At 45.4% G+C, this 14,382-nt stretch overlaps 1 protein-coding gene across 9 annotated transcripts in view; it reads left to right on the forward strand.

The window, feature by feature from the left end:
* Window positions 1–14,382, forward strand: part of rimbp2a (RIMS binding protein 2a) — a 61,839-nt gene that overhangs the window by 12,783 nt on the left and 34,674 nt on the right. For 7 of the 9 annotated variants that reach the window (XM_042059617.1, XM_042059618.1, XM_042059623.1 and 4 more), the window contains one exon: window positions 10,176–10,259. The exons of the other annotated variants lie outside the window; for them this stretch is intronic. In XM_042059617.1, coding sequence (XP_041915551.1) covers window positions 10,176–10,259 — 84 coding nt within the window. The remainder of the gene's footprint in view (window positions 1–10,175; window positions 10,260–14,382) is intronic. 9 annotated transcript variants of the gene reach the window in all.

Below are 14,382 nucleotides of genomic sequence, written 5' to 3' on the forward strand. Positions count from 1 at the left end.
CCGGCCTCCCCATAATAGTTATTGCACACGCCGACTACCTTGAGAGCAATGACTGCACGGACTAATTAATAAAGCGGCTGGTAATGTTGTCGAGTTAAACGCCCACCGTGCGTGCTGGGGCCTCGTCCGTGCCAGTAGGAGGAAGCTGAAACGGATGAGGATGTGGATGTGGATGTGGTCGGTGGGGCGGCGGTGGCGACAGCGGCAGTGCTAACGGTGACGTCCCCTCTCTCGGGGGCAAGTCACGGCTCGGTGGGGACGGCTTCATTTTGGGCCAGGCGGTCGGGGCTGGAGGCTGTGTGGCTGCCAGTGCTGCCGGGACGTAATGGAATTAGACTCAGACAGCGGCTCTTGCTCTGCTCCTCTAACTCCATTATCCGACCTTATCCTTCCTGCACCGGCCTGCACACATCTACACACACACACACGCACACACACACACACACACGCACACACGCACAAACACACACACACACACTCACACACACACACACTCATACACACACACACGCGCACACACACACACGCGCACAAACACACACACACACGCGCACACACACACACATACACACACACTTGCATGCATGCAGGGTCATTCCGGGCCTAGTGTTTCTGGCGTTTCTGGGACCAGAGGCTGCTTGTGCTTCAGGAATCCATGTCAACTGTCTTGCACTCCGTTCAGTCTCTTACAATGTCGACAAAAAACAATCTGTCTTGCTAACATCACTAATCACGTCTGAGATTGGGTAATGCCAACATAATGGCCATAATGCATATCAACCACTAAAATCAATGATGCAATCTGCATAATGCTCTAAGCCTAAGGAAGTCTAAAAGATTCTTCTAGAATCACGAGTCCTCACTTCCTTCCTTTTACTGGGAAGGACTGTGTGTGTGTGTATGTGTGTGTGTGTGTGTGTGTGTGTGTGTGTGTGTGTGTGTGTGCCTGTGTGTGTGCGTGTGTGTGTGTGCGCGCGTGTGTGTGTGTGTGTGAGAGCAAGCATGTGTGTGCGTAAACTGCGTATGTATGTGTGTGTGTGTGTGTGTGTGTGTGTGTGTGTGTGTGTGTGTGCCTGTGTGTGTGCGTGTGTGTGTGTGCGCGCGTGTGTGTGTGTGTGTGAGAGCAAGCATGTGTGTGCGTAAACTGCGTATGTATGTGTGTGTGTGTGTGTGTAAATTTCATTTAGCTGCGAAATGACCTGAAACCAGATTTAATTATATCAGACCAAGCAGCAAGGAGCTGGGAAATCAACATTGGGGACATTGTCGTTTGTGTGCGTATGTGTATGTGTTTGAGTGTGTGTGTCTTAGTGTGTGTGCATGTTTGCACATGTACACTGGAGTGTGGAGTGTTTTTTTTCCAGCATACCTCTATTCTTAGTCATCAATTAATATCGCAAACAGGGTTAATCTAAAATGCACATGAAATGACTCCTTTTCGGCTTGGCTTCTGCCAAATGATTAGACAGGTCGACACGTCTTTGACCGTCTTAAGACACAGCCTGAGAGGCATGCATTTCCACCAGATGCTGACCTGTTGTTTTGCTGTCCATCAGTGTCACATGTGAACAGATTGATCCCCAGTGTGAACTCAGCCCTGTGGGGTAAATTAAGCAATATGGCTCGAGTTAGAATGGGCTTGGTAAGGCTATACGCAATTACTGTGGTTCAGTTGTCGGCATGAGGCTGAGTATACTATCAAATTGTGTTTTCTATCGTTTATTTAGATTTTTTGTTTGTTATTCTTCCACCCAAAATGATAGTTGCAATCTTAGTCTTGGCGTCTTCTGTTGCCAAGCAACACAGTTCCATTCCAGAGCCAAGTTCAATGAGAGTGTGCATACAGTAACATGTATACTGTAGTCTACTTACTTGCTTGTCACATGCTAAATTCAACATTCACCCTACTCCAATTACTCCATTTTCTCACTCAATAAATGTCAAATATGATGTTATGAAATAGCTGCTCTCATGTTTTGAATTAATGGAATGTTCATGTCGGGGTGATTACTGTACAAGCAGTGAAGAGTCCAAGTGAGGATATCCTGGGATATCCCCCCTCTGGAATGCCTCTCGTCCAATTAGAAATGAATACATAGTTTGACTGGACCTAACTGTTGTATAAAAAGGGATTAGTTCTTGCACGTCTGACCATGATAAGGCCTCTCCCAGAAGTGTTTGAAGTCTTTGCATGTTGACTTTTTATTGAGACAGGAAATTTTAACATTAATTTTCCATGAGCTCCTTTAAGCTTTGAACAAATCAACCGAGCCACAGTGTGTCTAGTTTAGATGTTATTGTACTCCCATGGTTTGAAATCATTTAATTATGTCATGGTCGTTCATTGACTTCATTCAGTTTCAGGGATGACAATCACTCTACTCAGTCACTTTTATTATTAGCGCATAACATTTCACAAGCAAGTTTTGAAGCTGTGGGAATTCATTCCTCTGTGGCTTTTCACAGCTGACTTACCTCTACCATATTGCGGGATCCTCTCAATCATCCCATGGTTAAGGGTCTCCTGCTGTGTGGTACAGGGGCTAGTCCACACGTCAGATCAAAGACAGGAATAATTGTTCCATAGATAAAAGGAGCTGTGCACATACACCTCGGGATAAGGCAAAGAGAAAACCCACATCCTAAAGGTTTTCATATTATACGGCATAAGGCAGAGATTAAGGCAAAACCAATATTTGAATGTCCAAAAATTAGCAAATTTTTGAAAAAGGAAATTTGTTTTTGTTCGATATCACCAATTCCTCTCTCACACCTATTGTTCCATTTTAAAATTCATATGTAAATACAATTTCCTCAAGGGCCGATTCGAACCCCTTTTTTAGGATCTTGTATAACACAAAAATATCTCTTTTACTGATGGTAAACAGATGGTTTCTTAAAGTGAAATATTGCTCTCAAAAGATAATCTAATTGAATGCTGACTCCTGTGCATTTCAGATGAATAATTTATTTGAATGACACGTTGTGCCCTAGGGTTGTACACATTGTATAATGTGATTGTCATGTCCACAGCAATTCCAATAATTAGGTGACTAGTTAACCTTTCAGTGAAATCTATCTGTGTAGTGAGTTAGGGAGAGGCCCTTGTACTGTGGGGCTGCTTTCGAAGGGAAGTCATTCTGCTTCGTGGTAAAATATTGCCTTTGCCTTATTGGATAATTATACCCTGGAGTTGAAAACCTACGCTTCTTAGTCACTCTGCATAATTCCTTACCCTCCCATCCAGCACAGTGCAAGCCCCTCCACACACATGAACAAACACACTTGAACGCACACGCACATGCACACACACATGCACACACACATATACACACGGACACACATGCCATGCGTGCACTCTTTTACCCTTTTACCCCAAAGCAATGCGATCAACAGAGGCGCTCAAATCAAGTCAACACACAGTGGTGCTCTGTGTGCAATGGCTACATAATCCATTTCTTCTTGGCTACGTAGTCCATTTCTTGCATAGATAATGTTGTGGATAATGCAGTGTTTGCAGGACAGGCGAATGCAGTGTAGCAGGAAGAGCCCGGTTTGTATTCCCATAGAAAGTGTTTCTCTTCTGGCATGATGGCGAAAGCTTGAGGACTGCAGCTCTGGTGCCTAATGTATGTTTTATGCTGGGTGAGGAGTGTACTGGGTCAGGCAGCAGGATTGGTGCGCTACTGCCACCCCCCCCCCCCCCCGTCCCCCCATGGGCTGCCTGAGTCGCATATGTACGCCTGGTAACACACTGTTTGTGTGTAGGTGTGTGTTTCTATGGCGATGTGCTGAGAGGGTATGTTTGCTGTGCTGTGCGGTGATTCTCTGGCGAGAGGAACGAGGACAGAGAGATGGGGGGGGGGGGGGGGGGGCAAAGAGGGTGCATGTGTGTGGCAAATTTTCTGATTTAATGCCATGTCTCCTGTGGAGTGAAAGAGAGAGAGAGAGACTGCCAGAGAGAGCATGAGAGAGAGAGAGAGAGAGAGAGAGAGAGAGAGACATTAATCAACCTCTTTGCCTAATTAGCCGCTTTCCTCTCTCCAGCACCGGCCTCACATCTGCAAATGGGGTGGGCTGGGGAGGGAGGGGTCAGGATAAAAAGAGACCCCACCCCTTTAGAATGCTCTCCCCCTCTCTCTCTCTCTCTCTCTCTCTCTCTTTCTCTCTCCTTCTCTCTCCTTCTCTCTCTCTTTCTCTCTGATTCGGCTCTCTTGGGCATCAGTATGTGGATGAGGGCTGAGCTGTAGCATGTGGTTGGGGGGAGCTCTCCTTTGCGTCGCGGATTCTGCATCGTGCAGCACGCTTGAGAGAGAGAGAGAGAGAGAGAGAGAGAGAGAGAGAGAGAGAGAGAGAGAGAGAGAGAGAGAGAGAGAGAGAGAGAGAGAGAGAGAGAGTGTGTGTGTGTGTGAGAGAGTGTGCGAGCAAGTAAAGGGAGCACGCGCGCGCGCGAGAGAGAGAGAGAGAGAGAGAGAGAGAGAGAGAGAGCAAAGGTAGCGTGAGAGAGAGAGAGAGAGAGAAAGATACGCAGGCCCAGTGAATGACGCTGCCGTAGCCGCTTGACATTTACACACCCAGGGGAGCCGAGAGGAAGGAGGAGAGGAGGGACAGAGCAGAGGGGAGAGGAGAGGAATTACTCCCATCCTCAATCAGCATGCAGCGGAGCTAAGCGCCCAAGCCGGTAATGTTGCTGCTCGCTGGCGGTTTCTCCTGCAGTGTCTCGTGCTGTTTGTCTGTCTGGCTGGCGTTATCTGTAGCTGTGCAGTGCTCCTGCAGCCTCATTGCCTCTGTCTTTCAGTGTTGCTGTGCACAGAAATATGTGTAAAGCTGTAGCTCTTCTCTCTCTCTCTCTCTCTCTCTCTCTCTCTCTCTCTCTGTCTCTCTCTCTTCCAGTAATGCATTTTGTGTTTAGGCAGGGTGCTTATTGTTGTAGCATCATGTCCAATGTGTAAATGAATTGGTATTTTTTACATTGTATTGATCTTTTATTTCTGCAAGAAAAAGAAGTCATTGGTTGATCACTGTTCTGAAGGTCTTGAGTGTGTGAGAGAGAGCCAGCTGTCCTCTCATTTCAGGCAGGGAGGGACGGAGGGAGGGTCACTTGGTTTGTTGCTCTGGCTATGGCCGTGTGTCTGAGACTGTGGGTGAGGTTTTTGGTGTGTGCAACCTGAGCAGCGGGAGCAGTAGCAGTAGCATCAGTGGCCGCGTGCATCAGCTGGAGCGTTGCCATGGCTCTGAAGGGAAAGCCCACTCCTGGGTGAGTGACACGCTGACACTTGCTCTCCAGAGAGGGATCAATACCCCCATCTTCCTCCACCTCCCGCTGGCTTCTCCCCTCCTCCACCCTGACACCCCCCACCCCTCCTCCTCAGCCCTGACTCCTGTGTCGAACACTTCCTCTCTCTCTTTCTCTCTCTCCCTCTCTCTCTCTTTCTCTCCCCTCCTTGCTCCTGGGCAGAGTTCCCACCTCAGCCTGGGTGTGAACTGGCACTCTCTAGCTCTATCACATTTTCTTAAAAAAAAAATAAAAAAAACTCCTACAACAACCCTAAAAAACTACAAATCCCAGGAATCAGTTATTGGTGTGATTGGTGTCATTGGACGTAACAGTTGTAGCTATTTGACTTGAGTCTTTTCCTAATTTGCACAGGACGTTCCGTCAGTAGTGTGGCTCTCTTCCAGTAGCTGACTCACCTCGGGAGAGCAGACAGGAACGTGCATCACTGTTGCGCCGTGAGGCATGCTATTTTGGATAGCGCCGTGTGTGCCATGAAACGGAGTGTTAGCAGTTTGTAAACAGCAGAATCTTGCGCCCTACATCTTGTTTGGGCTAACACTTCAGTTTGCTTTCCGTGGGAACAGTGCCTGTTGATCCAACCTTTACTCTGTGTGCAGTATTAGACGTTTTAGATACAAATACTTCTGATCAAGTATTTGCATTATAGATCTGCTATGTATCAGCCTAGCATTTGTGATATTAGGGTGTGGTTAGCGCAATCTCTTATCTGAATCTAATAGCAGTTCGACATAGTATAAGGCTTTCTTAGAGGTTTTAGTGAAAACATTTTGGTGACATGGATAGGATGTTCATCTTCACAGAAGCCAGAGTAGTTTAAAAAGGGGAGCAGGCCACAGACTATAAGCCATGAGACAGCAGTTTCCTTGAGCAGCTGCACCTGTGTGCTCCATGCTGAGACTGCTCCACAAGTGTCATGGCTGATGCATGTATCTTTCTGGGCCAGCTTCAACCAGGGCTGGTTGTTACTGCACACAATATGTACAATCATATCATCCTGTTCTATTTCGTAGCCTATACACTCATATCAATGAGACTGATCACATTCTTGGACTGTTGTCCTTAGACCTCGGCTATATTAAGATTTAATTCTGTACATCTGTATAAGCAACAATACATCTTCCACTGATTGTGTTGCCCATATAGGCTATAACCCAAGTCTTCAGACATGACTGTCTAAAATATAATCATTTCTGCTTAGGCTGACAGGCCTGCATTATGAGCATATGACTACTGTCTTCAATTCAATGAAATAAGGGCACACTTTATTGCACTGCATATCTACGGATAGTGCCTGAGTCTGCTCTGCTCCTCTGGATCGCAGTCTAATGAGGACATGTGGTGGTATCTGACTCAGACTGGCTCGGTTTTATCCTGATGTATGTTTAGAGCAGGGGGTGGATGTGTGGGGGCTTTTCTGATGTATGGCATCAGTGCTACACTAACCCTTTGGCAGCGTACAGTAATACCCATTGTCCCTCTGCCTGATAGAAGAGGCCCATCTCTACTTCTTATCAAACGTCATACAAGAGATACAGGTATATAGGGAAAGAGACTATTGCCACCGCAATCTCTGGACTTTTGCTTTGCTATTGGATATGAAAAAAGTACAGACGGCAAAAAAGAAAACTACAGTCACTGTCAGTACATTTCCTCTTCATCACAACCCTTACTCTCTTCCTCTCTTTCCCTGTCCCTCACCCTGTCTCTCTCCATCCCTCCTTCCCTCCCTCTCCCTATGCTTTGGTTGTTCTGCTCGAGTAGAGAAGTGGAGTGGTCTGGAGAGGAAGGGAGGGGTGCCAAAGCAAGGCAAAGCTAGGCGAGGCGAGGCAAGCCCAGCAGAGAGCGGCTTAAATCAATCACTGCATTGACAACTGCACCACTGCAATATTGGCAGCACACTCCATACATATTTTATATGAGTCCGAGAGACCTGGAGAATGACTGTCTCCCAAACAACCTGTCATGTCTCTATGGAGTCAGTGCGAGGGTGTGTGTGCATGTGTGTGTGTGTGTGTGTGTGTGTGTGTGTGTGTGTGTGTGTGTGTGTGCCTGTGGGTGTGTTCTGGTCTTATGTGTGTAGGCTAATTGTCAGGGAGATGCAGACAGAGAAAGGGGAGAAGCAGACTGAATTTCACGAGACAAAAGGAAGCTGTGAAGGAGGGGCTGGTTTTGAAGTTGAATCTCCCACTCTGCAGCAGAGCATTTTCACAATGCAGCCTCTCTCTCTCTCTCTCATTTTATCTCTCTCCCTGTCCCTCTCTAGCTACCTTTCTCCCTGTCCCTCTCTAGCTACCTTTCTCCCTCTCTTTCTTCTCTTTTATTCTCTCCTCTTTTTCACTTTCTCTCATCTTCAGTTCTTTCTCTCCTCTTCCTCTCTCTCTCTCTCTCTCTCTCTCTCTCTCTCTCTCGCTCGGTGTTTCGGGGTGTGGGGTTTCAGACAGCATCTGCAGCAGAAGTAAGACCCCCTGAGAGCAGTTCCATTCCTCTCCTCCTCCTCTCTGCTCTCCTCCTCCTCCTCCACTCTCCTCCTCCTCTCCTCTCTCCTCCTCTCTTGTCTCCTCCTCTCCTCTCACCTCTTCTCTCGTCTCCTCCTCTCCTCTGACCATTTTCTCTCCTCTATTTCTCACCCACCCTAACCCCACCTTCTACACCTCCTTCTACACCTCCTTCTACACCTCCTTCTACACCTCCTTCTACACCTCCTTCTACGCCTCGACACTCCAGCTGTTCCTTCTTTCTCTCTTTCTGTGTTGTCTTTTTTCTCCTCCTCTTCTGTTCTTGTGGTTTTGCTTTTTAACCTGTTAGCTTTCCTTTCTCCACTGGAGGAGCTGAATTCTGCTGAGAGGCGTGTGTGTGTGTGTGTGTGCGTGAGGGGAGGGGCTTTGGGAGCCTAGCCCTATGCTCAGTCCCAGAATGCACTGCGGTATTTCTCCTGAGATCAGCAGTGAAATGGTCTATGAACTGACAGCCATGGCTGAATCCAGTATACCTGACGAGATGAAAGCAAATCTCACTCAACCCCCATTTCTCTCTCTCTCTCTCTCTCTCTCTCTCTCTCTCCTCTCTCTCTCTCTCTCTCTCTCTCTCTCTCTCTCTCTCTCTCTCTCTCTTCCTCTGCCTATTTCTATCTCTAAGTTTAGTCTGATTGCAATCATGCATATGCATTCTTGAAAAAGAAAAGATAACATATACCATCAGAATGTTAAGCAACACTCACCAAGTGACTGTGCAGCAACATATACATGTATGGATTACATATGCCTTGAAGACATTGCTGATTTAAGACTGTACTGTTTCTAATGGTTGATCCTTGTCTGAAAAGATTGGCATATTCAATATTCAGTACTGCAAGCCTGGCATTATTTGATTGTGATATGTCTGTCATAAACAAGGAAGTGGCGCCACAGACATAAAGGCTATCTCTGTGACTGGTGGGCTTATTTACAGTAGGTGCTCTCTAAGTGTCATATATTTCTGTAGAGCTTGTTTAGAGAGAGAGAGAGGGAGTGAGAGAGAGAGAGAGAGAGAGAGAGAGAGAAACCTGTGGGACCTGTAGCATGCTCTGTAAAGCACTGTTCCCTTTCTACCTGGAAGGGTGTTTCTATAGCAACTATGTGAGTCCCCTCCCCCTGCATTTCTCCGTGGTGTGTATGCTGGGCTGCATCCATTTGCCCTGTCTCATAAACTCCCACTGGCACAGAGACATGAGAGAACTCTCAAACTCGCAGGGTCACTGAGCTCTCATTCTACTGCTTCTTAGATATCCCAGAGAGTTACTATAATCGTAGAAGCTTTTTTTGGTGTTTTTTACTCGAAGACTCCCCACGACTAGACTCTTTGGCTCATAGTAACACATACTTTGTTTTGCCTTCACAAGTGTACAGATTGTACATATTGTGTGCAGTAACAAATGCCACAGCCAGAGGTAGATCATCATCTCAAAATCAGATTTTTTAGTTTTTTACGGTACAAGACATTTACATTTACACACAAAAATACATCTTTTCTCCACAAAAAATGTGATTGCAGGGGAAATGCAAAGTTGTTTGTTGGTGCGCACATCCAAGACAGACAGGTGCTGGACAAAAAGTGCTAGGCTATCAACTGGAAAAGGGTGGAATGTCCGCACACTTGCTCCCATCAGGAATTTTTAATGACTTTCACCAGTGTGAGGGGAAATGCATGCATAAATGAAATATTTGCAGTGTTTTCATCATAAGTGTATGAAGAAGCTTATTGTCTCTGTTCGTCAGGTTGAAATGGAAAGGTTGGAATGGTTTTGAGAGGTGTGGGTAGAATGATTTTTCTGTTGGTTTGGGGATGCAGAGGAAGCCTGTTCTCCTTCCACTTTAGCTAGCCTCAGTTCCCAGCTGTGCCCACACACAAATGCGCAAGTGAAACACAAACAGTATACAAACAAAAAACACACACACACCACATAAATGGCACCAGTAATTCATACATACATGTATGAAGATAAATTGCCCTTGGCAGAGAGCTTGGTGGGTTTCTGGTGTGAGCATTCCTGTTGCCATCATAGTGCAGTTTGATGCCACCCTTGCTCTTTTTGCCATAAGGAGAGGGAAAGGGTGATGAAGATGTGGTGAGAGAAGGAAGGAAGGTAGATGGTTGCTGGCATGGAAACGTGTACCACAGCTCCTATTGCGCTCACACTGCCCGGGGCCCGGGGGCACTAAGTATCGAAAACTGATATTTTTCCCCCCTTTTCCTTTCCTGATCTTCAGTGAGCAGAACTCAGGATTAGTTGCCTGACTCAAGCAAAGGATGATGCTCTAGAACGAGGAATGATGTTCTAGAACGAGGAATGATGTTCTAGAGCGGGGCATGATGTTCTCTTCTCGGTTTGCCCCCTCAGGAGACCGAGGTCAGAGAAAGAAGGGCCAAGTGTCGGGCGTTAGAGAAGGAGGTGAAGAGTACATGCCTTTCATGTCAGACTTTGGTAAGTTTGGGAAGACAACAGTGTTTCTCTGCTTGATTTTTAACATTGACCCATGAGACTGTAACATAGCAATCAACCTACCAATGGATAACTGAAGAACAATAGAACAATAAAACTAACATTATATGCCATGTGTGAATCATGGACTGTTTTGAAAAAAAGAGAGAGAGGGAAAAGAGCTAATCCCATACGTACACACAGTGAGGGAAATATGAGATAATACAGACTTGTTTCAGAATTGTGCTACAATATTAGCATCAAATAATATAAAATATAAAAGGAAATTTCCGGTATTTAGCACTTTGAGTCCCTTTTCTGGTTTGTTTTGGATGAACTAGAGTAGTGGACACCGAAATTTTGACGATTGGTCCTGTCTCGACTTTTCTGACTCGTTTTGAATCGCCTTTGACTAGTCAGAGTGGCTGCCTACAGGCATGCTCAAACATGTCCTAAAACAACCCTTAACGTTCGTTTTCAAAACTGTGCAACTCACCGAGTGGTTAGTGGTGTTCGTTGATGTTCCAAAACAAGTAGCGGAGCGAAAAATAGTTTCTGTCGTGTTTTATTTGGCATTTTGTAAAATCTCATTGATTTCTGTTGGAAGAGTCATTGCACATTGATATTACTGCGCCACCGTCTATGCTTCAGGCTCAAATATTGAGCGGAAGTTTATACGCAGTTGTGAGGTGTCTGAAAAAATAGTTCCACAATAGCAAATAAGACAGCTGGAAATCATACATTGCGCCAATATATTTGATTTTAATAATCAACGAACACCACTAACCACTCGGTGAGTTGCACAGTTTTGAAAACGAATGTTAAGGGTTGTTTTAGGACATGTTTGAGCATGCCTGTAGGCAGCCACTCTGACTAGTCAAAGGCGATTCAAAACGAGTCAGAAAAGTCGAGACAGGACCAATCATCAAAATGTCGATGTCCACCACTCTAGTTCATCCAAAACAAACCAGAAAAGGGACTCACAGTGCTAAATACCGGAATTTTCCTTTAATCTTACAATGTGGGTAAAATTGATATTGTTACTGTGTCATGTTTCTATCAAACAATGTAAAGTTTTCCCATTTATTGGTATGTAGACATACTGTTATCATCAGCTGAGATGTGCAAATCAACCCATAACCTGCGAGTCCATGGCTACTATGATGATTAAGTTCCCTGCTAAGAGATGTGAGAACATTTAAGGATATGCATCGTTTGTGTGTCTGTACAGTATGTTTGTATGTGTTGCCAAACCTTGTTATAGCATGGTTCATTTTGGTAGTGCATTTCTTTTTGGATATCTTATTGGCTCATGAGGATCAGAAACTGCACCTGGTAATCATTGGTGCGGTAAAATTGCCACAAATAAGGAAAAAGGATCTTTTAGCTCCATGATCTGGCTGACGTCACATTAGTCCTAATTAAAGCCAGTGCTTTGTGGGTCAGGTCAGGTTTAGGTAGTTGATTAATACATTTTTGTTTGGTCATCTAGTTATGAAAATGAATATAATCCCACATCATCCATGCTAACTGTCACCAGCAGTTCTGTCAGTTATTTTTTTCTAAATAGAGGCTAAGCATGGTTGGATTGGTTGGTATAATTGTTTGCTAAAACAGCATGTGTGGCACTTTAGTTTTGTCCTCTTCAGTTTTTTACCATTTCGTTTAAGCTTGTCTTATTTTATATACCAAGTAACTACTTAATTATTACCTATTTTATTAAAATAAAATGTAATATTCAGTACAGTATTTTCTATCTTGCAAAGTAACCTATGCAACACTGCTGATGGAGTTATCGTAGGAAAGCACATCTTTATGCAGTTGAAAATGCACCTTTATTGCTGCCATTTCAAACTGTTCACTTCTCATCTGTCTGAGTGCCCTGTTTCTCCCTCTCACTCTGGAGGACCACAGTTTGCGGGCTTCTGCGCTTATCTCTGTAACTGTTGGGGTCACACATGTCCCTGTGGCCCCTGGGAGGCCCTCACCTGCCACGTGCCTCCTCCCTGGGGCCAGCGTAGGTGCAGAGGGGAGCCATGTCTCCTGGAAATGTTAATCTCCTTCGACTGCAACTCCAGTTTCCCCTTTGCCAGGCTTTCCTGCCACAGCCTCTCAGAGATCTGTGGGAGTCTCATCCCTGCTTAGTGAACAGAGCCTTTTAATGTTCCACCGCAATTGTGTTTGGGTTTAAAATAGCATGTGCTGGGGGGAAAAAATCATTGTCCTTTGTGGTTTAGACATTGTGTGGGATTGGGGATTGGTTAAGAAGTCAGGGGAGAGTTGAAATGTGAAAGGCATGAGTCCTGCAGACTCAGAAAGGAACATAGAATGTACTGTATTATACATTAATAATAATTACCCATTCTGAAAAATCTTGGGGAAAACATTTTTTGGTGAGTCTTATTAAGTACTTGAGTGCTAGTGTAGATTTTTGTCACTGTCTGGTTGACTGTCACTGAAAAAATTTAAAAAGTCCCCCAACTGGGAGTCCTCTCCATCTGGTGCCGTACGTACAGTACACAAGCCCAGTCATGCGCTATAGTCTGTAATGCACATTTGAGAGAAGGAAGGAAGCCCAAATCCTCCTCAGGAGCTTCCCCAGCTCAGCTTCAGCCTGGCCACTCAGCTGTGTAGGGCCTCTCTGTGGGCTGGACAGGACACCCTCCAGTGTCCAGTCAACTCATACTGGGGCATGTTCCCTGTAAGTGCTGCTGAACATGGTAACAAGATCGAGAGACTATTGTTTGGAAGTCTCTATCCGTGGTGACTGACCACCGTGTTTGCTCGACGGTGCTTCTGGGAAACGTAGTCCTGGGCAGTGCCAGGCAGGATAGTGTGAGTCTGTGGCTTTGCAAAATGGCCATCAGAAAAAGTCAATACCGCAAGTTTTTTTTTTTTCTCTCCTCCTGGTTTCTACTGTATGGTTTACAGCCTCCACAGAACAGCAGGGGAAATGAGTTCCAGTCTATTACTCTCTCATTGATTTCAGCAATCTCATAATGGGAAGAATGGCTGCTCTATGGCACTGGCGACTCCACTGGAATGAAGCGGACTAAAGTTTAAACATGACTCATGTCTGAGAGTGTGTGGCGCTGTGTGACAGACATACAGTCAGAGGCTGCACATTGTTTCACACTCTGTGTTATGTCATGGGAAGGCATAAGCATTTCTGTGTCTCATACGGCCCTGGCTTATGGCAAAATTAAGCTAAAAACATTAACGTTATAAAACATGTTCTAAAAATGGCAGCCTGACACCTCTCACCCCTGTTATCATTCATTAAGTAATCTTTTTATAACTCATTAAGTGTATTAAAGGATTAGTGGCACATTTCCACCGGAGGAATGCTGAGTGCCACTTTAACTCATACTTACATAACTTCTGTAAACTTCAGTTTTGGGAGGAATAAAGTATATTGGAGGCACTTGGATCGACAGAGAGGCACTCGTATCCCCATATAACACGTAGAACAGTCATCGTGAGACGGGAACAGAAGGTCGTGGCTTTGGGGCGAAGTGTGGTGGAGGGTCGAGGTCCATGAGGCGCGCGGGCCGTCACTAATCCAATCAAACGCGCAAAAGTAAGACATCATGGCTGTGTCCTCACTGCTCATCTAAACAAAGCATACGCAGCAGGGAGCCTCATTACTGCACACCCTCGCAGGACTGTTTTCAAAGGCAACTACGGGAAATTGTGTGTGTGTGTATGTGTGTGTGTGTGTGTGGCTCACATAAAATTGCCACAAATCTAGCACTGTTCATAACACACAGTGCCCCCCCCCCCCCATCATTAAAAAGATGCCTTTATTCCTTTTCTTGCTATGTCAATGTAGAGCTACTGTATCTGTGATTCTGCTGAGGTTGTGTAATTATGCTTTGTTGCATAAGAGTCCCTGCCAGGCTGATATTAGCTGTATTTACCCATTCCAAGGCTTATGCCCAACTCTCGAGAGCTCCGACAGTGGAGAGACTCTGTGCTACCACAAGAAAATCTCCCAGTACTCCGTGGTTCTCCGGTGGTGACTATGCGCCAGAACACTAGAACGCTGGGAATGTGGGGCTGGGGAGAGATACGGGTAACAGGTGGAATTTGGAAAATATTAAAACGTATAATCTGCTGTTGTGTT

This window comes from Alosa sapidissima, chromosome 13, assembly GCF_018492685.1.
Source record: "Alosa sapidissima isolate fAloSap1 chromosome 13, fAloSap1.pri, whole genome shotgun sequence".
Taxonomy (NCBI): domain Eukaryota; kingdom Metazoa; phylum Chordata; class Actinopteri; order Clupeiformes; family Clupeidae; genus Alosa; species Alosa sapidissima.